Source organism: Symphalangus syndactylus, chromosome 11 (genome assembly GCF_028878055.3).
Source record: "Symphalangus syndactylus isolate Jambi chromosome 11, NHGRI_mSymSyn1-v2.1_pri, whole genome shotgun sequence".
NCBI classification, from domain to species: Eukaryota; Metazoa; Chordata; class Mammalia; order Primates; family Hylobatidae; genus Symphalangus; species Symphalangus syndactylus.
This window is the reverse complement of record NC_072433.2, coordinates 38100044-38123737: the sequence shown is the minus strand read 5'-3', so window position 1 is coordinate 38123737 and position 23694 is coordinate 38100044. Positions and strand designations below refer to the sequence as shown.

The following is a 23694-nucleotide window of genomic DNA, read 5'->3' as shown; positions in this document are numbered from 1 at the left end:
ATGCAAGAAAGTGGTTTGTCTATGGACCAATTTATGGTTTGTTCAGAGTACACCTTGGGAGTCATGGAAGGTAAATATATAAGGAAGGTTGGGTCTTCTTAGCAAAGCTCTTGAATGACAGGATGAGGAGTTGGGAGGCACTGGGGAGCAGCCATGGAAGGTTTGTTGAAGGAGGCTGGTGACTCAATTCCCTGGCAGGAATAGACTCTGGTATCAGGCTGTTGCATCCATAAGCAGTTAGCCTACTTCCTGCACCAGTGATGGTGAGGCCCCGTATCCATGTGGCAGCAGGAGCAGCTGAAGGGGGGATGGCCTTTGAGGCGGGGGCCAGGCTGCAGGTCTATAGCCAGTCCAGCAGTCAAAGCACAGGGTTGAGGATGTCAAGGGACTTGACCTCACTGTGTTTCTTCCCCCAGGGATGCCCTGCTGACCAGCAGCATCAACTGCATCACCAGCTTTGTCTCTGGGTTCGCCATCTTCTCCATCCTTGGTTACATGGCCCATGAACACAAGGTCAACATTGAGGATGTGGCCACAGAAGGTGGGTGGGCAGCCCACCTGGGCCCCAGCCCACTGAGGAGGGAGCTGAGAAGCTCACCTTATTCTTGGCAGCATGCCTCTTCTGTGGCTGTAGGACCACTAGGCTGTCCATGGAGGTGTCCAAACCACCCATGTGATTGACTTTCCCTTGAGGTTATTAGTGGGAATTCCAGGCAGTCACAGGCCCCATGCATGTAGCAGAACCTTCCTCTGAGTCAGGGTGGAAGGAACGGATTTTGGAATGTCCTCTCTGTACCAGCCCTTGGCTAAGCTACTTGACATACCTCCACTTAGTTCTCACAAGGCTGCCAGGCGAGTGTCAATAGACTCACTTTACAAATGGGAAGACTGAGACGCAAGCTAAATACGTTGTCCGGCGTCACCCAGCTAGTGAGCAATTGTGCAATAGTATTCACACCCCAATCAATCCAGCTCTGGAGCTTGTGTCCTTCCCTGCAGCTTTCCATATCCTTATGGCCACAAAGAAGCTGAGACCTGGGGAAGGGCTACCTCTAATGCACTCCGAGGACCCCAAGCTTTTGTGAGTAAGAGTGGATCCCTTATAGAGTATAGGAGGTGGGGTTTGCAGCATGTAGCCTGTAGCTGTCCAGGCAGGGAACTGCTCTCCAGACTGACTGTTGGGGGTCAACCTCTCCGATGCACAGGTGAGCTGTAAGTTCATGCTGACTTCATCTGTTATCTCTAGACCTGTGTTCTGTCCGCCCACACATGACCGAACAATTGGGCCCCCAGGTACTCCCCTATCATGTGCAGCTCAGACCAATGGTTTCAGCCATTGATGAGGTCCTTGATGTTTCTTACAGGAGCTGGCTTAGTGTTCATCCTGTATCCAGAGGCCATTTCTACCCTGTCTGGATCTACATTCTGGGCTGTTGTGTTTTTCGTCATGCTCCTGGCGCTGGGCCTTGACAGCTCAGTGAGTGACCCTGCTCAGGATACTTATCCCCCATCCCACTGGGCCTGATCCCCTTCCCCAACACACAGTGCTGGGCCTGAAGTTCCCACTATTCAAACACCAGGTTAACAGTTGTTTCCAGAAGGCCCTATTTAAATGCAGACAAAAAAACTGAGTCCTCACTCAAAAAGATAAGACTTAGGCCAAAGCCAAGAACCATAGGAACCCCTTTGACATCTTGGAAATCCAAATAAGAAGAGACTTCAGATAAGCCAGCCCCACACTGTCCTCTTGCAGGCGGGGAAATGATTCAGAGGCAACACAGATAGAATCTTGTCCTCTAAACAAGCATTTTCTCATTATATTTTATTATCAATAATCAACAGGCCAGGCATGGTGGCTCACGCCTATGATCCCAGGGCTGTGGAAGGCCGAGGTGGGAGGATTGCTTGAGGCCAGGATGTCAAGACCAGACTGGACAACATAGAGAGACCCCCCGTCTCTATAAAAAATTAAAAAAATTAGCTGAGCATGGTGTTGTATGCCTGTAGTCCTAGCTACTCTGGAGGCTGAGGTGGGAGGATCACATGAGCCCAGAAGTTGGAGGCTGCAGTGAGCTATGATTATACCACTGCACGTCAACCTGCGTAGAGTGAGACCTGGTTTCTAAAAAACACCTCAAAACCCAAACAAACAAACAAAAACATTTTGAACCCAGTAGTTTCTTACACCCTTTTTATTTTATCCCAATGTAAGATTGGATTTACTGATGTCTTTTTAAATCTATGTCTACCCTTAGTACCTCATGCCTGGACGTTTGCAAAAAATCTTATGGAAGGGCTGGCACTTTGTTTCCCTCCCACTGCCTTTTGCTTTCAATCAGCAGATGTGCCAGGAGCAGGGTGTTGAGAAGGATTTTGAGGCTGTTTCTGGACTTATAATGAAGAATACTGATTTTGATTAACAGTGTCTGCCAAGAGGAGGGGAGAGGAGAGTGGTAGCTTGCATGCTTCTTGTCTGCCCTCACATTGTCCTCATAAGGAAGCAATCTGCCCATAGCAGTGGGATATGAGACCCTTTCAGACTCTAAGAGTCTGGAGTTTGAAGTGACCACTTTGCTTGATCATTAGAAAGGCAGCCAAAAATCCTTATCAAAAACTGCTGCCTGAAGTTCCCATCACTAGAAGCGCTTCTGCAGGAGTTGTTTCCAGAGACATTTATTGACATGTAAACGTATGACATGGGTTTTGGTGTTTTACTGCTTTCACTCCACTATCAGCTTATCTGTACCCACTCAGGCTGAGTGGCAGCAGACAGGTAGCTGTTGAGTAGGGGAGACAGGCGTTGACTTAACCCTCACCCTCTCCCACATAGTTTCTGAGTTCTGAGTTTGCCTGAGAACAAGACAGAAATGGGACGAGAGGATGGGGAAGACAGGACGTGCTGATTTCTCGAGACAGGCAAGGTAGCCTACATGAGTCCTGGGCTGCAGGAGGCCCTAGGAACCCTGGGGCCTGAGACTGAGGTCCAGGGAGACCCTAATTCCTGCACCCCACCCCTCCTGGTTCCCTCCAGATGGGAGGCATGGAGGCTATCATCACAGGCCTGGCAGACGACTTCCAGGTCCTGAAGCGACACCGGAAACTGTTTACATTTGGCGTCACCTTCAGCACCTTCCTTCTCGCCCTGTTCTGCATAACCAAGGTGAGTAGGGGCTGGGCTCTGGGTCACCTGGGGGCCTCTGAGGCTGCATTTCAATAAAGTCAAACATTCCTAGCCTTAGAACTGGGGCTGAGCTCAGGGAGAACAATGCAGGATCCAGCATCCTCAATTCAGCGGCCTGACCCACTAGGGTTAGGCCCAGTAGTCTTCTTCCATCTCTGATGCTGAGGATTCCATTCAGCCCTGTTAATTGCTTATTGACTTGAGGGGCAGCAAAAGTCCCTTTGGAACCCATCTAACTCTTTATTGGCTGAAACTGAGGTGACTGTAATGTCAATACAACAACACCACAACCCTATGCCCTGGGTTTTCAAATAGGGCTCCGAGCAAGTGGGACAGGGGACAGGTAAGAGTTGACAGACACAACAATCAGTTCCCACATTTGACCAAAGAGGGCCTCTTGGCTTCTTCTCTCCCTGCGCCAGGGTGGAATTTATGTGCTGACCCTCCTGGACACCTTTGCTGCGGGCACCTCCATCCTTTTTGCTGTCCTCATGGAAGCCATCGGAGTTTCCTGGTTTTATGGTATGTAAGTGTGTGGAAAAGCCTCAGCTCCCAGTCCTCCTAGAATCCTGCACCTGGAGGTGCAGAGAGGCCTTCCATTTCCAGGACAGCCACCTAAAATTCCAGAGTCCAGCAAGTCACTTATTGGGAACAAATCTCAATCCTCAGCTCATCTTTGGATGAACCTGCCCTTAACAGGAGGCTGCAAAGGTCCCTGAGCATCAACTCCTAAAAGAGGAACCCTTAGGAAAATGCTGACCCCCAAGTCATATAATTCATCCTACCAGGGGGTTGCCAGGTTTAGCAAACACAACACAGGTTGCCTAGTTAAACCTGAATTTCAGATAAATAACAAATAATTATTTAGTATAAGTATAGCTCAAATATTGCATCGGACATACTTACACTAATTTTTTTCATTATTTATGTGAAATTCAAACTTAACTGGGTATCTTGTATTTTTTCTGGCAAACTTATTCTGGAACGGAACTGAGATAATATTTTACAAACCCTTAAATGTGTTAATTGTTTGTTTTTCCCCCCAAGTGTCACACCAACATGTTAGTCCTGTTCTTACTCTGCTGCCACTCAGAAAGAGATTCAATGGAAGAGTCTGGGCTCTCCTATCAGACTGAAGTCAGGGAATGTGCTGTATGCATAGTTGTTGTTATTTTCAGAGCGAGAGCAACCAAGAGGAAAGAGCTGGGCTTTGGAGTCAGGCCAACCGGCTCTGGAATTTGGGGCAAATCCCCTCACCTCTTTGAGCCCAGGTTTCCCTATGACAGGTGAATTGGGGTGGCACATGAAAGGGGATACTGTCCTAGAGTTTGTCCTCTCCCTCATTCTGCATTACAAAGTGCCCATCCCTGAGTCTCCCAAGTTCCAGGGTGTCAGCATCTCGCCTCACTGCCCTGCTCTCCACCTGGGGCCAGAACCTCATGGGAGGACCTGGCCCTGGCTGTCGTGGGGGCCATGGTAACAGGCCTGCCCTGTGTGTGCACAGGAGTGGACAGGTTCAGCAACGACATCCAGCAGATGATGGGATTCAGGCCGGGTCTATACTGGAGACTGTGCTGGAAGTTCGTCAGTCCTGCCTTCCTCCTGGTGTGTAGTGTCTGCAGGGAAGCCCTGCATGTGGGGAGGGGGCTGTGTCCAGGATGGAGCTGGGTGACGACGTTTGCTTCTTAGGGGAGGAGGCTCTGGGATCCAGAGGCCCTGGTCATGCAGAGGGGTCACTTGGGATGCTTTGTCCTGTGGATAACGTGGTAGACATCCACCTTACTAGGGGGTTCTCCAGCTGGGGCCAGGTCCCCGGGGGCTGTTATGCCTTCTCCAAAGTCACCTACTGTTCTTCCTCTTTTCTTGCTCCCTGTCATATCTGCCTCCTTTTGATTATTACTTGCTCCTTGAATTCTTTCTTATTTCTCCATCTCTTTCTCTTTTTCCCTCCTTCCTTATTTCCTCCCTTTGCTGTGATGCTCACTGCTCTTCATTTCTCTCCCACCTTTCTTCCACTTCCTTCTCTCTTTCCTTTCTTGTCTCTCTTCTGTCCTGTCTTGCTTTCTCTCCCTTCCCTGCCCATCTCTAGTTCGTGGTTGTTGTCAGCATCATCAACTTCAAGCCACTCACCTACGACGACTACATCTTCCCGCCCTGGGCCAACTGGGTGGGGTGGGGCATCGCCCTGTCCTCCATGGTCCTGGTGCCCATCTACGTCATCTATAAGTTCCTCAGCACGCAGGGCTCTCTTTGGGAGGTGAGCTCTGGTCATCCCCAGGGGAACAGGGTGGGAGGGGGCTGAGGGGGAAGACAGGAGGACTCTCATTCCTGTTGGGGTGGGGGAAGGGAGACAGAAGGACACAGACACTAGTGTCAAACGGACCCACCTCATTGGCCAAGTTATTTTCCCCCATGAGTCTCAGTTTCCACATCTGTATCTTGAGGATAATATTACATACCCCAAAACAAAAAGGAAGTAGTTAGCACAGTGTCTGGCATACAGGAGGTGTTCAGTACATGTTACTTGGGGGTGAGCTCAGCCCTGGAGTTCACTAAGGATTGATTAGACAGACTGCCTGAACCCAGCTCACTCTCATGCCTCTGTCTAAGCTTTGTCATTTCCCAAGGTGTCCCAGCTCTCCCCATCAAAGCCACTGTGATCTGCTCCTTCTGGTTTTCATCTGCCTCTTTCCAGAACCTAATAATCTGGTCAGCCTAAACCAGAGATTTCTGAACTATATTTTCTTTCTATGCATTCTGCATATATGTCAATATTTATACATATGTATATATGTACATGTGTATGTATATACATATATATACACACACACATTTATATAAATATTTAGGAAACTGCCCTTTATTCTGAAATTGTCATTCCTATTTGATTAAAATACCCTTTCTTTCATAAACTAATAGTGATAATCTTTTCCTCATATCCTTACCTTACAAAACAAAGATTTCATTCCTTCATTCCTTTATCCACTCACTTGGAAGGTATTTATTGGGACGCAGATATTTGCTGGGCAGTATTCGAGGCACTAGACAAAAATTCCTGCCCTTATGGAGTTCACATTCTAATGAAGGGCAGGAAAACAAAATGAGGATGGAAGGCATCCTTGGGAGCCACGCGGAAACTCAAGGAAGGGAGTGCCAGACAGACAGTCCCCACCCTCATTCTTTGTGATACGTTTCCTGTCTGTGAAATCCCTAAGTCTGGGGACCTCTTGTTCCGGGTCACTGGGAGGATCAGTGTTCAGTGACCTCATTCTAGACATGGCAACTGGGACCTGAGCCTTCTATTCTCCACACTTTGGGAGTGGAGAGGCTTCCCACTATCAGTGATCAAGGGTTGGTTCAGAACACATGGCTTGAGACCCCACAAGTGCCTCCACTGCAGAAGGGCTTCCTTGATTACCTGCAGGGCCAGAGGCTTCCTTCCACACTCTCCCTGCTGCACTTTCTCCATTCTGGGTCTAAGACGATGTGTGTGTTTGTTCATTGCCAGTCCCTTACATGGGCGGTAAGCTCCCCCAAAGTAGAGACTGCGTGGGTCTCCTTCAAGTTTGGATCCACAGGCCTAGACCCATGTCTGACCACAGTAGGCAGCTCAAGAAACAGTGGCTGGATGAATGACTCAATGGACCAGCTCCACAAACAAGGCTGGAGGTGTCTTGTACAGACCCCGAATGCTACCCATGTGGGGCTGCAGGATCAAATAGCAGGTGGCCTTCATCTGGGGGTGCAGCCAGGCTGCCAGAAGGGTGTCCCTGGGCCAAGCTGAGGCCTCCCTCCTCCCCTTCTCTTCCTTTCAGAGACTGGCCTATGGCATCACGCCAGAGAACGAGCACCACCTGGTGGCTCAGAGGGACGTCAGACAATTCCAGGTGGGTGCAGCCTAGACCCCTGGGGTGGAGATCACAAGGGCAGGCCCTGGCTGTTCCCTGCTGTGCACTGCCCAAGGCTGGACCTCACAGCCAGAAAACCCAGAAACCCAGTGTGAGCTGCCTTTTCCCCTTGGAAACATCGGGATGGGGGACAGGGAGGCTCCCCGCGGGCCCATGGCCTCAGGCTTGCCGTGTGACTTCGGGGAGGTTCTGTTGCCCTTTCTGGGCCTCTGTGACAATTAGGGAATCAACTTACATGTTCCCTGAGGTCCGTGAAGGAAGGGGGTGTTTTTCTGCCTCCTCTCTACCTCCTGCTGCCCCCGCCAGCTGGCCCTTGCTCCTTTCGGTCCCCACCATGTCATCAAGTCCTCGCCATCTTTCTCTGCAGTTGCAACATTGGCTGGCCATCTGAGCCTGCCTGGAGGAGGAGGAGGAGGAACCCCCATGCCAATGTCCAGGTCACAAGCCTCCGCTTCGTTCCCACCCCGGACACCATCTTGGGATTCCTCCCCTGGAAGTTGTCCTTTCTGATCCTCTCTTCTTTTCCCAATTACAAATGATTTCGTGACTGTAGTTTTTGTTCACCTTCTGTGCATCTGGCCTGGGGGCTGTTAGCTCAGAGGAGAGGAGCAAACAGGAAAATGACTTCTGTTCTGTCCCGTTGTTTTGGGGGAAGTCTCTCCCACTTTGGGATCCTGCCGAAGCCGGGTTCATGAGGTCGGAAACCCCCACCACATTTGCCTAGAGTTTGGACACAGGAGTTCTTAGTCCACCAAATCAGAGAGAGGATGGGCTTTTGATCAGATACCCCCCCCAAAAAACAAAAACAAAAACAAAAGCAAAAATCAAACAAAATCCGGCTGAGTTTAGTGGGGTGGTTGGGGAAGGTACATAGACCCTCCTCTTGCCCACCCCAGACAGCCCTCTCATGTCTGAGCCTCAGCCTGGGAGTTAGATTTATTTGTCCCTAAAATGAAGTCAGTGGATAGATGCTTTAAGGGATTTTGAGTAGAAACATTCATAGTTAATTTTCACTCTGGCCAATCTGAGCTTGATGTGTGTGTTCTGGAACATTCCTCCAGCTTTTGGTGGTCAGATGGCCCAGAGCTATGGGGGCCAGAAGGAAGAGGGTAAATGAACCATAGTGAGCAGGTTCTAGGAGGTACCTACATCAGACAAGCTGTGGAGGCCACGTGGCAAGCCACATCTACTGAGGCTTCATGCTGCTCTTGCTCTGAAAGACACGGAGCCCAGAAACCCATCTGCACTTCCTGAGACCTGCCTGGGGAAACGGGGGCAGGGACCAAGTGAGGCCGCATATGTGCCTTCACCGTGCTGTCCTCACAAGGCCAGGTGGGTGCCCAAAGGGAGCCTGACAGGCTGTTGTGTTAATTTATTGTTCTTGGACACCTGCACAGCCTCCCTCTGGGAATCCCACCTGGAGTGGACCGGGGGCCTTGAGAAATGGAGAGTTGGCTGCAAAAACTCTCATGCACTAGATGTGGCACCTTGGAGGCAGAGTGAGACGAGCAGCCCAGAAATACTCTCTCAAGTGGAGGGGAGAATTTCGAGAGTGGATGGGACAGTTTGGTGGTTTCAGAGAACGTCTAGGTTTCTACTTGGATCTACTTCTGATACAAACTTGCACTTGGTGCCCTCTGGTGGTGGTTAGTTTTAGTTCCGTAAGAGAAATGATTCCTAGTTTGCTAAATTATTGGCATCTTTGCGTGGGGTTTCTGTTTATGGTTAGAGTCTCTTACACCCTTGTTGGAGGGATTCTTATTCTGACTGTGGGAGCTCCTGTTGCAGGATCTTGGGAAAAAATAAAGAAGCCGCTGCACTCGAACTTCAAGAAGGTGCTTTGCCTCAAATTGGGGTGTCATTGAGCCTGGTGGCTCCTGCACGAAGAGGATTATGAGGGGACCAGGGTGGGGCAGGGAGATGGTTTTGTCTCCCAGGGTTCTGAGGTTTCCTTGCTGGGTCGGGGTCCTCAGGTCATTCTATAGAGAAAAGAGGGAAAATCGGGAGACTTTGAATCTTTCCGCATAAAAACATCAGCTGAATGCCTGAGACAGCCCAGGTGGCAGGTGTCTTGGAGCCCTGTGAACAGTGAGGCTTAAGAATGGAGGAGAACAATCAGGTCGGGGTCTGGGCCCCATTAGTAACTTTGAATCCTCCCATAAAAGGTAACTTCTTCCTAGGTGTTACCATTTTTCTTTTCTTTTCTTTTCTTTTCTTTTTTTTTTTTTTTTTTTTTGTAATAAAGCAATTTTATGCACATTACCTGCCATCTGCCCAGTGAGGACTGCAGGGCTATAGCTTCTATCTCCCCGTTTGCCAGGTGAGAAAACCAAGGCCTAGCATTTTAGTCACTCTTGCTCAAGGTATTTTAGCAACTAAGAGATCGAGTTGGACCTTCAATTCACATCCGCTGTCTCTCAGCCCAGATTATTTTGAAATTCCCTGCACAATATGGTTCACCCCACCCAGGGCTGTCATTTTTAAAAGACTCATTCAAACAGCAAAGGAAAATTTCTTAGCAAAAGAACAATGTGTTGGAGGATGGGAAGGGGCTAGAGAATGCAATTTATTTTCCTCTAGCTGGTTTCCAGTGAGGAAATTATTTAGCTGCTCTTTTTTTGGTGAAAATAATCACTCTTTGGAACAGTTGGATGTGAAAAGCTGAGTCTACTTGGTTGAAATGAGAGCAAACAGTCAGCAAAGCCTTGTGCATTAGAGCAGGGGCATGCTTCCGAGAGAGCCTGCCATTTCCTCTTTGCCATCTGCATGTGGCCCCTTCTGCCTCCAGACATTTGTCCCGGAGTGAATCGGAGATGTGGTGCTAGCTGAACCAACACCAAACCAACGCAATGGTGCTGCCTTGCAGCGGAAGTTGGCTCCTGAATCTGGAGTGGGAACCTGGCTCCAAGCCTGGGTCCCCTGGGAGGGTGGGGGGGTACCAGAAAGCCCTTGGGAGTTCTCGGGGAGGTGTTTGGAGACCATTTGGGTTTACCTTTCCACCCACATGTAATGGAGAGAGAGTATGGTCTTTATGTTAAGTCATCTTTGACTTCCTTTTTGTAGCTTGTTTTTAATAGCAGAGGTCACCCGGGACAAGGGTGCTGTGTACTGTATATGACACTTGACACTTTTGATATTTTGTCAGGTTTTTAAAGAATTATTATTTTTCATGAAATGTAAAATATCAGTTTGAGAACATCACATTTACATCTACTCAATGTCTAGTTATTTAGCACCCACCTTTTAGCCTTCATTCTAGATGAAAATGAGACAAGGGAGAAGGAGAGCTACCAACTCTTGCCAGATATCCTGCTGAACAGAAATCCCCGAAGCTGCCTTAATTCTCAAAGGGAGTTACCACTCAGATGGGAGCCAGCTCCTGCTATATGATCTGTTTTCCAGCCTTGCTAATGTGAGACTGAAGCATTCTTACCAAAGAAATCATTTCTTAGTAAAGAAGCCCATTGAACTCACTTTATTTGTTTATTTCCTTCGAAAGCCACAGAAGAGAGAAAAACAGAGAAGGTGTGTAGTGTGGCGGAAAAAGCACAGCATATAGTTTTACAGACTTGGGTCTGCAGCTGACTAGCTGGGTGGCCTGGGGATAGTGGCTTCATCTTTTGGGGCTTCAAGATTCTTTGTCTTTAAAATCAGGGGTTATATCAGATCATCAAAGTTCCCATTCCATTAAAGAAAACCCTGCATATATCCATAATGATGCTCTCCTGTTAAATTTACAATGAAGGAAACACATCACTTAACTGTAAGAATTTTCCAAAATGAACTGATGACCAGTGATCTCTCTATCAGAGAAATGTCAGATTTCTAGCCTCCAGAACTTTGATTTTTCTGAACAGTCAATAGTTCCTCTTTCTCAGATATTTTTCAACTGATGCCAGAAACACTTGGTATTTGTTTTTAATCCAACCCTTTTGTTTTGAGGCTTTGGAGGGTAACACGTTGTCATACCCTGTGAGTCCCAGGATCCACAGCTCTGCTGTGGTCTCAGAAGCCACTGAAACATTGGTGAATGTGACGTCACTTTTGGGGTGCCTGCCCTCATCCCTCTGTCTCTCTGCTTCCGTGTAAATAAAGACTATTTCAGTTGTGTCCTCTCTGTGTCATGGACTGTTCCAATGTCATGCAGATTTCTGTGTATGATTTGGATTTATTTTAAAAGTTGTTCTCCTCGTGGAATGTAAGTGTACAGAATAATAAAGAATGTTTCCTGGGCTATGTATCTGGTAGTAGAGTTCTGAATGCTTTCTTCCATGAAGGTGGAATGCTACAAATTATGTAAGGGAGGTGGGTGTGTCTATGATCAGCTTCCAACTAGTAAAGAAGAGCGTCTGGTCATAGTGACCCACCTTTTAATCAAATAACTCTTTTTATAACCTATGGAAAAGGAGATTGGAAGGAGTTAAATCTGTAATCTTAGCTTTGAGATTAACATATATTTTTAAATAAAAAGAGGGCACCAAGTGATACCAGGTTTAGTTTAGTTTAGTTTTCATTTCTAAGGCTGAGCTTCAAGGAGCTCAGAACCTCCTGTTGGATTGAATTAAATACACAATTTGGTGCGTGTGTGAATTTTTCTGGGGAGAGGGATACATTCATATTTAGACCCTTAGAAGATCTAAGTCTTTGTTTGGGGAAGATGTAAACTGAGTATTGTCATTGTTTGGAGAAGATGTGAACTTATAGGTAATTATTTTTAATGCAAGCCAGCAAGCAGATAGTGATACCAATATAAAAGAGGTGTTGTCAAATAACTGTTCAGTCAATGTCTTCAAATATCTAAAGGCTATCAGAGAGTGTGTGGTGGGCCCAAGTGCTGAAATGGTGCCAATGGTAGGAAGTCCAGGAAGACAGCTTGCAAGATTCGACCAGAACAGAGAATGGGCTGTTGCTGGAAGTGGTAACTCCAGCTCTGGAGATATGCAAGCAGATAGCAGGCAGTGTCTCCTGGGGATGCAATGTCAGGTGGAATTGGGGGGAGGGAGGTTGAACAACTTCTAAGATTCCTTCCATTTGGAGTTTCTAGGGTTGTTTTTTTTCTTTTTTCTTTTTTTCTTGACAGTCATAAGCCAGCCTTGTACAGCAGCACTGGGAGATGCAAATACATTCATGTCATGGACCCTGGGGTAGGAGTGGTTTGGCCTCACAAATTAGAGTTGGGCAGATATCCCAGAGAGGCTATTATCATTCTGATCATTTTGTTTCAACCCGGAATTGGAGTTGGGCTTTATTATAGTGAATCAAACAGAAGGCAGCTGCACTTCTGGCACTCCCTTGTGCCTGACGAGATCTGGTAAGCAGTGGTCCTGTGGGAGGAGGGGAGGGAGGCTGGTCCAGAGAGGGAAAGGGCAGCTGTTTTGTGGGGGTGATGGAGAATCTGGTGGCCCAGGCTTCCACCCTGTCCCCTAGGCTGGCAACACAGTAGGAGAAGTCGGAGGAGCACAGATAAGCCTCACCTTAGGCACTTGGTGGGCTTCTGAATTTTCCCTAATTTAATTGCACCCCATCCTACTTCTGGAGATTGGATAGCTTCATTTTTATCTCCTCCTCAAAGGCACTGATACACGTAGTCTCTATCTGAGGCTCAATTTGTTCCTCTGTACAGTGGATCGGGAGTGGTCAGAACTAAGTGTTCATGAATGGGTTTCAAAATTTTTCGGAATCTTCTGAGATTAAATTCAAGCTTCGTTTGAATGAATTTGTGCTCAATTTGGGGGAAAGACGATCCATACATTCATCCAATTTTCAAATATTTAAAACCCACAAGTATATATTACTTTTGGGGGCCTCTCTCTTCTGATGATACATGGCATCGGTCTCTGTCTTTCACCCCAAACTAAATGAGGAAGACAATAGATCTTATTTCTGAATCTCAGTCACCCTGCATTATGCTGTCTTTGTTTTTTTGTCTGTTTGTTTCTGAGACAGGGTCTCACTCTGTCGCCCAGGCTGGAGTGCAGTGGTGAGATGACAGCTCACAGCAGTCTTGACCTCCTGGGCTCAAAGTGATCCTCCCACCTCAGCCTCCTGAGTAGATGGGATTACAAGTGCATGCCACCACAGTTAGCAAATTTTATTTTTGGTAGAAACAGTGACTCGCTAGATTGCCCAGGCTGGTCTCAAACTCCTGACCTCAAGCAAACCTCCTGCCTTAGCTTCCTGAGTAGCTGGGATTACAGGTGTGGGCCACTGGGCCTGGCTTGACTTTTCATATCAATCATCCCACAGCAAATACCTCATTTTATCCCCTGACAATGAGCCTGCAAGATAGGCAGCAACAGGAACACCGTGCCCACTGGACAGATGAGACAACTGAGGCTGAAGCTAAGAAGTGACTTGCCTAAGGTCACGCAGCTACCGAAGGGCAAAGTCAGGTCCCCTCATGCCTGGGTCAATGCTCTTCACATTATATTCACTGCCCTATGGAAAGAAGGTAGAGTGGGGACCAGACAAGTCCTGATGGGTACCACAGAACTGTGGGAAGAGACTGCAGGGCTATAAGGACTTGGTCACCTAACGGGAGCTTGTTGCAGGGGACTGGGAACATTGCTTCGTCACACAGTCTCAAACAGGACTGGAGGGATCAATGCTGTTAGGGATCAATGCTCTGGAAAAGTTCTGGCTCCCCAGTGTCCACTTGAGACCAACTCCTCTGACGTGATGATTGAGTCAGGTTGGAAAAGTCATTGCTAAGCCTTGGCTCTCCCAGCTGTGAAATAAGAATGTTGGATTGGGTGATTCTCTAAAGTCCTTTCTGTTTCTGACTCTATGAGACACACTCAGGGAGCTGGCATGAAGTTGATGGGCTAACTCATATGAAGATGTAAACGGCTACTTTGTCAGGCAGACAGTGACAGATAAAGGTGGGAGTTGCTGCCTTTTGTTCATCCTATAAGTTTAGTGCAAGGCTTGGTAAACTATTTCTGTAAAGGTCTCTGTCGCTACTTCTCAGCTGCTGTTGTAGCATGAAAGTAACCTTATTTATAAGTATCAGGTGGTGGGTTGGATTTGGCCTGAGGTCTCTGGTTTGCAGACCTCTGGTTAGGTGGAAAGAGTGAAGGGTCTGGAGTTGGACTAGACCTGGATTTGAGTTTCAGCTTTACCACTGACTGCTGTGAAATCTTATACAAGTTATGTAAAACTTCCGAAGGCTTTCTTGTTTCTGAAGAGTGAGAATAAGATTCCCACAGTGAGTTTTCAGGAAGGTGAAACAAGGTGATGTACACTTAGAGCAACTCTCTGGGGCTGCAGTATCTGGATTCAAGCCCTGGTTCCATCACTTCACACTGTGAATCCCTGGGCAAGCCACATAACTTCCCTTTGCCTCCGTTTATCATCGATAAATGGGAAAGACAGTAGTGACCCCTGCTAGGGTCATGGGGAGAATTAAATGTTAATACTGTATTCAGAATAGTACCACCTACGCAGTTTATCGTTTTGTATATTTGGTTCATGTCGGCTATAGGATGAATGTATATTTCCTCCTCTCATCACCTCTGCCCATTTCAAAGGCATCCCAGCTACCACTGTGTTTTCGTGAAGCCAAATCAGTGTCTGTTTCATCGTCCTCTTGGATCCCCTCCTTAGGATGGTGCCTTCCTTAGGATGATGTCCTTGAATTTGGCTCTGGGTAGCCAAATCCAAGTTTCCCTGGGCCTGAATGCATGCAACCACCTGGGCAGGAAGTTCAAGCTTCTGGAAATCCCAGGCTCCACAGACTTTGCCTCCTGCAGGACCCGGCTTCCCTGTAAGCCATCAGCTGTCAGCCCCCATTAGACCACTGGCATGGGAAATATTACTCTAGGCTGGCCCTAGTCTTGGCTATGACCTGGAAAGGGAGGAGACAAGAGGCAGACTCCTCAAGGAGCTGGCAATTGTCTGGGTCCTGGTGTCCTGCTTATCAGCTACCGGCTCTGCCAGCCTCAGGCCTGGAGAAAGCTGGGCCGGGTCAGACTAGCAGGACATGAGGGTAAGGGTTGGGCTGCAGTACATCAAGGAGGACCATCCTGTCCCCAGAGAAGGCCCAGCAAGGGTCACAGCCTGGAATGCCCAGGAGCCACAAAGCCACCATCTCTGCAGCAGAGGATAGTCAGGTGGGGAGCACCCCACACACCCCTGCAGCTCCAGGCTGCAATCCAGACCCTAGCCCAGGAAGGGCAGACAAGGAGTCAGAAGAAGAGAGGCCTAACACAGCAGTAGCGCCTGGTCACAGTCAGCCCAGCAACAGGGCACCTGCCTGCCGTCCACCTCGAGCCATTCCCAGGACCCTGCTAAACCTCTTTTCTTGCACCACGGCAACCAAACTGCCTCCTTGTAGTCGCCTTTGACCCCTGACCCACATCTGCAGTCACTTGGTGGTAACAATCCCCTATCATGGGGAGAAGGGACAGGGTAGGGCTGGCATTTGAGGCATACCCACTCACATAAGGAGAGCATTGCAGCTCTGGCCTGTCAAATGGACTGCAGAGCCAAACCAGGGAGTGTCAGAGACAAGATTAGAGGATCTGGGCTCCACAGTTACATTTGTGGAGCCCTTGCCATTGAGTTTTGGAATTGGAAGGACAACACAGCACAAAGAGTGTGTGGCTTCATTAAAACAGCTGAGAGTATGAGGCCACATCCCGGCCACACAAGCCCTGGAGTTCCAGGAAGACCAAGGCTTTAGGAGCATCAGCACCTTGGACAAGGCCAATTGGCTGAGCTGCCTTTAATTAGCAAACAGGTTGGTTTACCTTGTGTCAGTTACTATTCTGAGCGCTTTACAAATATCAGTCACTGAACCCTCCTAATGATTCCATGAGATAGCATGATTATTCGCATTTATAAATGGGGGAAACTGAGACACAAAGAGATGAAATAACTAGTTGTTGGAACTGGGATTTGAACCCGGTAAGCCTGGCTCCAGTCTGTGTCTTAACCATTGATCTGCCCTCTTCCCTGGTTCCCGGCCACATGGGCATAACACGGTCAGGCTGGTGTGGACATGAGTCTTCCTCTACTTCCATCCCTTCTTCAATTGCAAATGCATAATACTAAATAAATAACTTATGTGTACACATATATAAGTTGTACATATATATGTAATTTAACACACATATATGTGTTATACACATATATACCTATTTTTAACAAAAATATGTAAATGTAAATATATATGTGTGTGTGTATATCTATATCTATATCTATATCCATAGATATAGTTATTTAAGTGCCTACACTGTGATAGGAAGCAAACAACTTGCTCTAGATCACACAGTAAGAAGGAATTCAGTTTGGACAGAGGCTCCCTGTCTCCTAGGAAAAGTACCTATCCTGGCTTTCTCCAGAAACCCCCCAATCCTGTACTCTCTGGTTCTTTATGCCAAATACAGGTTTAGTCTGGGCTCACTAGCTAAAAGCAAAAAGATTAGGCACATATATGTTAGGATGCAAGTGACTGCATCTAACAGAAATGTAACTATAATTTCTTCATAAGTGGGGTTTTCTTATCCTCTTGTAACAAACAGGCAATAGGTCAGGGAGAAGATGAGCAGGAAGAAGATGGAGAAGTAACTTTGGCCCTAGAGAAGGACTTCAACAGGGGCCCCTGCCTGGATGTGTCCAGAAGCCCCAGATGGCTCTGGCGCTGCTTTAAAAAGTAATAAAAAAATTGGATGCCTTCCAGCTTCTTGTTCCACTATCCATAGCATGTGGTGCTCATCCTCATGGAGAAAAGATGGTGGAGCCACCTGCAGATGCCTTGCCCAACTTTCAGGCAGGAGGAAGGGGGAGGGAGAGAAAAGGTAAAGGCAGAAGACAGTTGAGTCATCTCTTGTCATGCTGGAGGATCGTGGCTTCCCTGGAACCCCTCCACAGTCTGCCTACACCCCATTGGCCAAATCTGTGTGACACAGGACCCGTGACTATAAGAAAGTCTGGAGAAGTAAGAACTTTTGCTGGGTACGTTGCTGCCCTGAACAGAATCATGGTCCTCTTAGGGAGAGGATGGGAAGGACATTGAGGAGATGCTGATCACTGCCTCCCTCTCTGCAGCTTCCTCACCCCAGGTTCCCTCATCTGCTGAGAACAAGAGGGTCCCTGTGGAAAGCACCCTGGACAGAAAGGCCACAGATAAGGGCATCTATGTTCTATGGTCTGATATTAGTTACTCCCTTGGGCTCAAGTTGTTGGGACTCAGGACTCAGGTCTTGCAGGAGGAAGACAGACAGACCTGGGGTTGGCATTCACAGAGGCACCACTGAGCTGACAGGTAGATCTGTCCATTGAGCAGAGTATTTCTGCCCATTCTAGGTTCCCTCTCCCCTTCCCTGGCCTGACAGGTGCGTTAGCAACAACGGAGGGAGATTTCTAATGGATAATATGAGCACTATGACCACCAGGTGGCACCAACACACACTTCTGCTGCTAAGCAGAGGCTGAACCCAGACCCTTCTCAGAGCCTGTCTGAATCCTCAACACTCTCTGGAACCAGGAGAGTGAAAAGCAGTTCTGAATGAATGAAAAGATCCATTTTGTTTTGTTACTATCATATCTTGGTTGCACTCATTCGTTCATTCATTTATTCATTGATCAGAATCATACGTGGTCCCACTGTGTTCCAGGAAAGAACAATGGAAAACAGAGAAGGAATAGTCCTGCCCAGGAAGAGCTCTCAGTCTAATGGGGAGAGGGATTGTGTGTTGATAAGGAAACATTTATTCAGCACCCATTGCATGCTCATGGGAAGCCCTTTAGTGGCTCCTCATTTCCTTCAAGGTAAATTCAAGTCCTCCGCCTCCCTGTCTTCATCTCACCCCACCTCTCTGCACCATCACCCTACACTAGCTGCACATCATCCAAGCACACCCTATCTCCCTGAGCTCAGCCTTGGGCTCTTCCCCCTCTTTCATCTCTCTGAACCTGGATAACTTCTGATTGTCACTCAAGATATCAGACCCTAAAAAATGCCTTTCCTAACCTATCCATCACATTTGCCACATTTATTGAAATGATCTTTCAGGAGACCAGCAACTTTTCAGACAGGAGGCAATAACTGCTTATTCATATTTGTATGCCTGGTGCTTAGACAAGGATCTGGCACATGTAAGCCTTAAGGGGATGGTTGGGTTTATAGAGATGAATGAGACAAGACCACCTCATAACCTAGCAGAGAAATCATGCACAGAGCCCCATGTGGGGAGATCAGAGAGGGCTCCCCATAGCAGGTGGTGCTAGAGTTGCGTCTCAGGGAAATTCCAGGTCATGAGAATAGCGAAAGTGGCAGCACAGAGGCATGACTCAGTAGCAGAGAGTACAAGATCTGCAGAAATTTGCAGGGTCCAAGCAGAGGGGCTGTAGAGGAGCATAAAATTCAGAATATGAGAGACATCCTGTGCTGAGATAAGGCAGTGGAACTTTTTCCAGAAGGCAAAAGGGAGCCAAGGGTTTTAGATGGGTGGAATGATATAATCATAATTGGGTGTAGATGGTGTATTAGTGAACGATTGTGGTGTAGCAAACTACCCCCAAACTTATAAAGACAACCATGTATTTAACTCGTAAATCTGTGGCCCATCTAGGAAGTTCTGCAGATACTGACCAAGCTCCGCATCTTGATTGGGTTTCCTCATGTGTCTGTAGCTGGCAGGCCAGTTGGAAACTGGCTGGTCTTAGATAGCCTCCCCTGGGATGTTTTCCTTCCATGCAGTGTCTCATTCCCCAGGGAAATCATGTGGGTTCAAGGGAGTGAGTGGACATGAGTAAGGCCTCTTAAGGCCTTGGCTGAGAACTGGCACACCGTCATGTCTGCCGTATATTATTTTGAAACCACATGCAAAAGCTGGTATATAGAGAGGTGAAAACAATTGTGGCCATTCAGATGGCTCACTCTGCCTCTGTAGTGGGGAGAGTAGTAATAGAGAGACCAATTAGGAATCTTACACCAGCCCAGGTGGGAAGCAAAGGGTGGGTTTAAAACAAAGATTTTATTTTTTTAAGTTCAAATTTAACTTTTAATTGACATATAGTATTAGGTTCTTTCAAATGTAATTGCAGTTTTTGTACTGTTGAAATGTGCCATTTGATATTGGAATACATCCTTAAATAAATGTGGTTATGCTATACATGATTTTAATGCACATATCTTGCTTTATTTTTTTGCTAATGACTTATTACTTGCTATTTATTTCATATTTATTTTAGGCTATGGAAATAATGTTAGACAAAAAGCAAATTTGAATGATTTTTTTTAGTTGAAAATGGGTCGTAAAGCAGTGGAGACAACTCACAACATCAACAACACATTTGGCTCAGGAACTGCTAATGAACATACAGTGCAGTGGTGGTTCAAGAAGTTTTGCAAAGGAGACATGAGCCTTGAAGACCAGGAGTGTATTGACCAGCCATCAGAAGTTAACACTGACCAATTGAGAACAATCATCGAAGCTGATCCTCTTACAGCTACAGGAGAAGTTGCTGAAGAACTCAACTTGACCATTCTACGATCATTCGGCATTTGATGCAAATTGGAAAGGTGGAAAACCTCAATAAGTGGGTTCTTAATGAGCTGAGCAAAAATAAAAAAAAGTATTTTTGAAGTGTCATCTTCTCTTATTCTATGCAACAACAATGAACCATTTCTCAATTGGATTGTGACATGTGATGAAAAGTGGATTTTGTATGGCAACTGGCGACAACTAGGTCAGTGGTTGGACTTAGAAGAAGCTCCAAAGCACTTCACAAAGCCAAACTTGCACCAAAAAACAAAAGGTCATGGTCACTGTTTGGTGATCTGCTGCCAGTCTGATCCACTACCATTTTCTGAATCCCAGTGAAACCATTATATCTGAGAAGTATGCTCAGCAAATCGATGAGATGCACTGAAAACTGCAATGCCTGCGACCAGCATTGGTCAACAGAAAGGGTCTAATTCTCCACAACAACCAACTGCACATCGCACAACCAACACTTCAAAAGTTGAATGAATTGGGCTATGAAGTTTTGCCTCAACCGCCATATTTACCTGACCTCTAGCCAACTGTCTACCACTTCTTCAAGGATCTTGACAACTTTTTGCAGAGAAAATGCTTCCACAACCGGCAGGATGCAGAAAATGCTTTCCAAGAGTTCATCGAATCCTGAAGCATGGATTTTTATGCTACAGGAATAAACAAACTTATTTCTCATTGGCAAAAATGTATTAATTGTAATGGTTTTTATTTTGATTAATAAATGTGTTTGAGCCTAGTTATAATGATTTAAAATTCACAATCCAAAACCACAATTACTTTTGCACCAATCTAATAATTGTACATATTTATGGGGGCACGTAGTGATGTTTCACTACACATAATGTACAGTGATCAGATCAGGGTAATTAGAATAGCTATCATCTCAAACATTTAATATTTCTTTGTGTTGGGAATATTCAGTATTCTCCTTCTAGCTATTTGGAACTGCATAGTACATTATTGTTAACTATAATCATCCTAAAGTGCTGCAGAAAATTAGAATGTATTCCTCTTATTTAACTGTAATTTTGTCTCCCTTAACAAATTTCTCACTATCTTTGCCTTTCCCTACCCTTCCCAGCCTCTAGCATCCTCTGTTCTAGTTTTTTCTTTTATGAGATCAACTTTTTAAAGCTTCTCAATATGAGTGAGAACAAGCTTTGTTTGACTTTATGTTCCTAAAACAAAGGTTTTAATAAAACAATACAAAAGGTTGGGCAGGCCAAAGGTACCCCAACATTAAAGGCCCCCAAAGAAGTCTGATCTATTTACCCTAAAAGCCAGAAAGGAAAGATTACAATGAGAAACCCAACCAAAAATTGCTTGGGGCTATGATTAGGCAGGTTAATCAACTGACAAAAGGGCCAAGGTCCTTTTGCTAAACACCTTGCTGGAAACCCAAGCTTTGTGCACAAGAGTGGGTGAAATGGTCGGGAGTTGGAGAAGAGAAACTCCAGGGCTCCTTGATACCAAAGCCCCCATGTGCTGTGGTGAAGCCCCGATGTGGGCTATATACAGAATTGTATACAGGATATACAATTGTAAAGGCTGATAGGATTATGAAAGTTGGAACATTTGAACAGGCTTTATATAAGAAAGCAGTGTCTCCTTTGCCTGAGTGTTTTGTGGGAATGGATTTTGTCTGGCTGGAGAACACTTCCCTTACCTAGTATTATAAAACTGAAATCTGTTGATATAGTCCTAATGGAGACTACAGTTAGGAATATAAGAGTTGAGGGAATTAAGGTGAACATTTGGATGAAAACTAATATGTTTGGGCAGGCTTTATGTGAAGTGCTTGCATCTCCTTTACATGATTGTATTGTGGGAATAGACATTGTATCTGACTGGGGAATGTTTCCCCTACCTAGTACTGTAAAACAGAAGGCATATATATCCAACTTCCAAGCAATATTAATTAAACACGCTAAATGAGAACCAGTAAGATTGTCTGAGCCCAGACAGTGTAGACTAGAAGCTGGAGCACTGGTAGGAACAAATTCTCAGTGTGATAGCCCTGGCGGGGGCAGGGTGGGGGTGGGGGGACATAAACCAGGACTTATGGCAAAAGCCTGTGAGTGCCTCCCAGTGATGAACACTGGGACTTTGAACTAGAGAATTTCCACCTGAGGGTCACTTATTACCTTGTGATTGGACATTAATTGAAGCTACCTCAGTGACTGAAGGACATAAAATGATCTTAAATTCTGAAATACCCATGATATCTTGGGTGATGTCAGAGAAACACTCTACTGGGGTTAGGGGGAAGGCAGTGTTCAGAGGTATTCTGTGAAAATGTGTTCAGTTGAAATAGAATTCACTGGAAATTGTTTATACAGGATCATGCTATCTGGGAGTGCAAGGAGGAGACACTCACAAAGAGAGAGACTCTTTCACCCTAGGACTGATTCCAGAGCTGTGTGAGGAGCTTCTGAATTATACTAGTTGTACAGTGCCCTATAACCCATTCTTAACTGAGCACTAAGAGCTGCTTGTTCTGTGGACAGCAATTCCAAGGTGAACGAACATCCAGTTTGGAAGGCCACTACTTTGTTTGAAGAAGGCAAAAACAAATCAGCTCAATGGGTTGAATTGCATGCTGTTTACCTAGCATGATGGAAGAATTGAACAGTGGGAACAGCCCCCATGTTGGGGCCAGTGGCCTGGCCACACACTCAGGCAAGAAGGCAATGGAAACCTGGCCTAGTAAAAGGATGCTCATATGGGGCACGGTCCTATGGGAATTTGAGGGGTGCATTAAAGTAGGACATGTCAATGCCCTTCAGAAGAATCCCTTTCCAGATTTGAAAGGTAGTTGGAATTGGCAAATAGATGTCCCTGTGTGCTTGCTTAAGGTGGCCACTTGGCTCCATGAAATGAACGGACACTGGGGTAGAGCAGTAATGCAGCTGGAATGAATCTAGGCATATTCCTTTTGCATCCTCTGAGGCACAAAATGCCAATAAGAACTGCTCTGTTTGCCAGCAGGAGACAGAGATTCCAGAGGGCTATGCGGCAGACCCTGGTGGGAAGGCCCTGAACATAGCTGTCAAGTGAGACTGATGGTGGTAGCCCTGGCCTGGGGGAGCTAAAAAGGAGTCTTGACCAGAATAGATGCTGTCTCTAGACTGGGCTTTTCTTACCTGGTGGAAGATGCAAATACTCAGAATGCCATAAAAGAACTGGAATAGAAGATGTTGCACCAATTTGGATGGCAGAGTCACATTTCCTCAGGCCAAGAAATACACAATATAGCCTATAATGTCCAACAATGGGCAGAGAGATCTCCTCCTCAGAATAATAGTTTGATAGAAAATTGGAACAGACAACTAAAACATTGGTTGTCTGAAATGGAGGGAGATAAAGGCATGAAGGGCTGGCTTGCACACCTTCACAAGTATGTGCTCACACTCAGCAGGAGGAGATGAAGGAGTGCCCCCACTAGATAGATTCCTCTGTTTTCCTGGTGGATCTGGGAAGGAGGAGATGGGGAGAATGCTGGTGTGACTATGCAATTCTTAGTAGGGAAAGAATATGCTGATATTATGACTGTATTTTTTTTATCTTCTTCACATTATATCAACTTTTTTTTCTTTTTCCTACCTGATGCAGCCCCTAAGACCAGGGCTGATTCCAACAACAAAAAAAGTGTAAATTTCTAAGGGCCTGATGGGGTGGGTTGTGCTCTGATCCCATCTGTAAAAATTGGGGTTTATAGTAAATGCATTTATATTTTACCAGGTGGTAGAAACACCCCACTAGTTCTGCACCTGTGTAACTGTACCCTATCTGAATGGGAGTGGAACAAGGAGGGAGGCACTTGCTAGACTAGCATTGCTGCCTGCAATCTGGACCAGCACAGTGGACAAAACTAATGTACCTTCCAAAAGTTGGAAAGTTTAGGCAAAAATGAGGAGAAGGAGGAAGAGTAGTCCTTTGCTGAGGGCAAAGGAATGAATAAATGGGTTGTGTAATGAGGGAAATCCAATACATATTAACATCTCAAAAGAGGCTCAGAGCAAGTGATGATATTGTCTCTTAGCTCAATTATACAGATGCCTAAAAGGCTAAAGCTGTGTGTTTGCAGAGTCCAGTCTTG

The 23694-nt window shown here is 46.3% G+C and overlaps 1 protein-coding gene across 2 annotated transcripts in view; it reads left to right on the top strand.

Moving 5' to 3' along the window:
* Positions 1–11329, top strand: part of SLC6A2 (solute carrier family 6 member 2) — a 50766-nt gene extending 39437 nt beyond the window's left edge. The window contains exons 8-15 of one of the 2 annotated variants that reach the window (XM_055298486.1): positions 417–541; positions 1365–1477; positions 3032–3160; positions 3604–3703; positions 4686–4786; positions 5271–5438; positions 6997–7068; positions 7457–11329. In XM_055298486.1, coding sequence (XP_055154461.1) covers positions 417–541; positions 1365–1477; positions 3032–3160; positions 3604–3703; positions 4686–4786; positions 5271–5438; positions 6997–7068; positions 7457–7480 — 832 coding nt within the window. In that variant the 3' untranslated portion in view covers positions 7481–11329. The remainder of the gene's footprint in view (positions 1–416; positions 542–1364; positions 1478–3031; positions 3161–3603; positions 3704–4685; positions 4787–5270; positions 5439–6996; positions 7069–7456) is intronic. The other variant, XM_055298485.1, reaches the window with a different exon arrangement.
* Positions 11330–23694: the final 12365 nt, after the last annotated feature.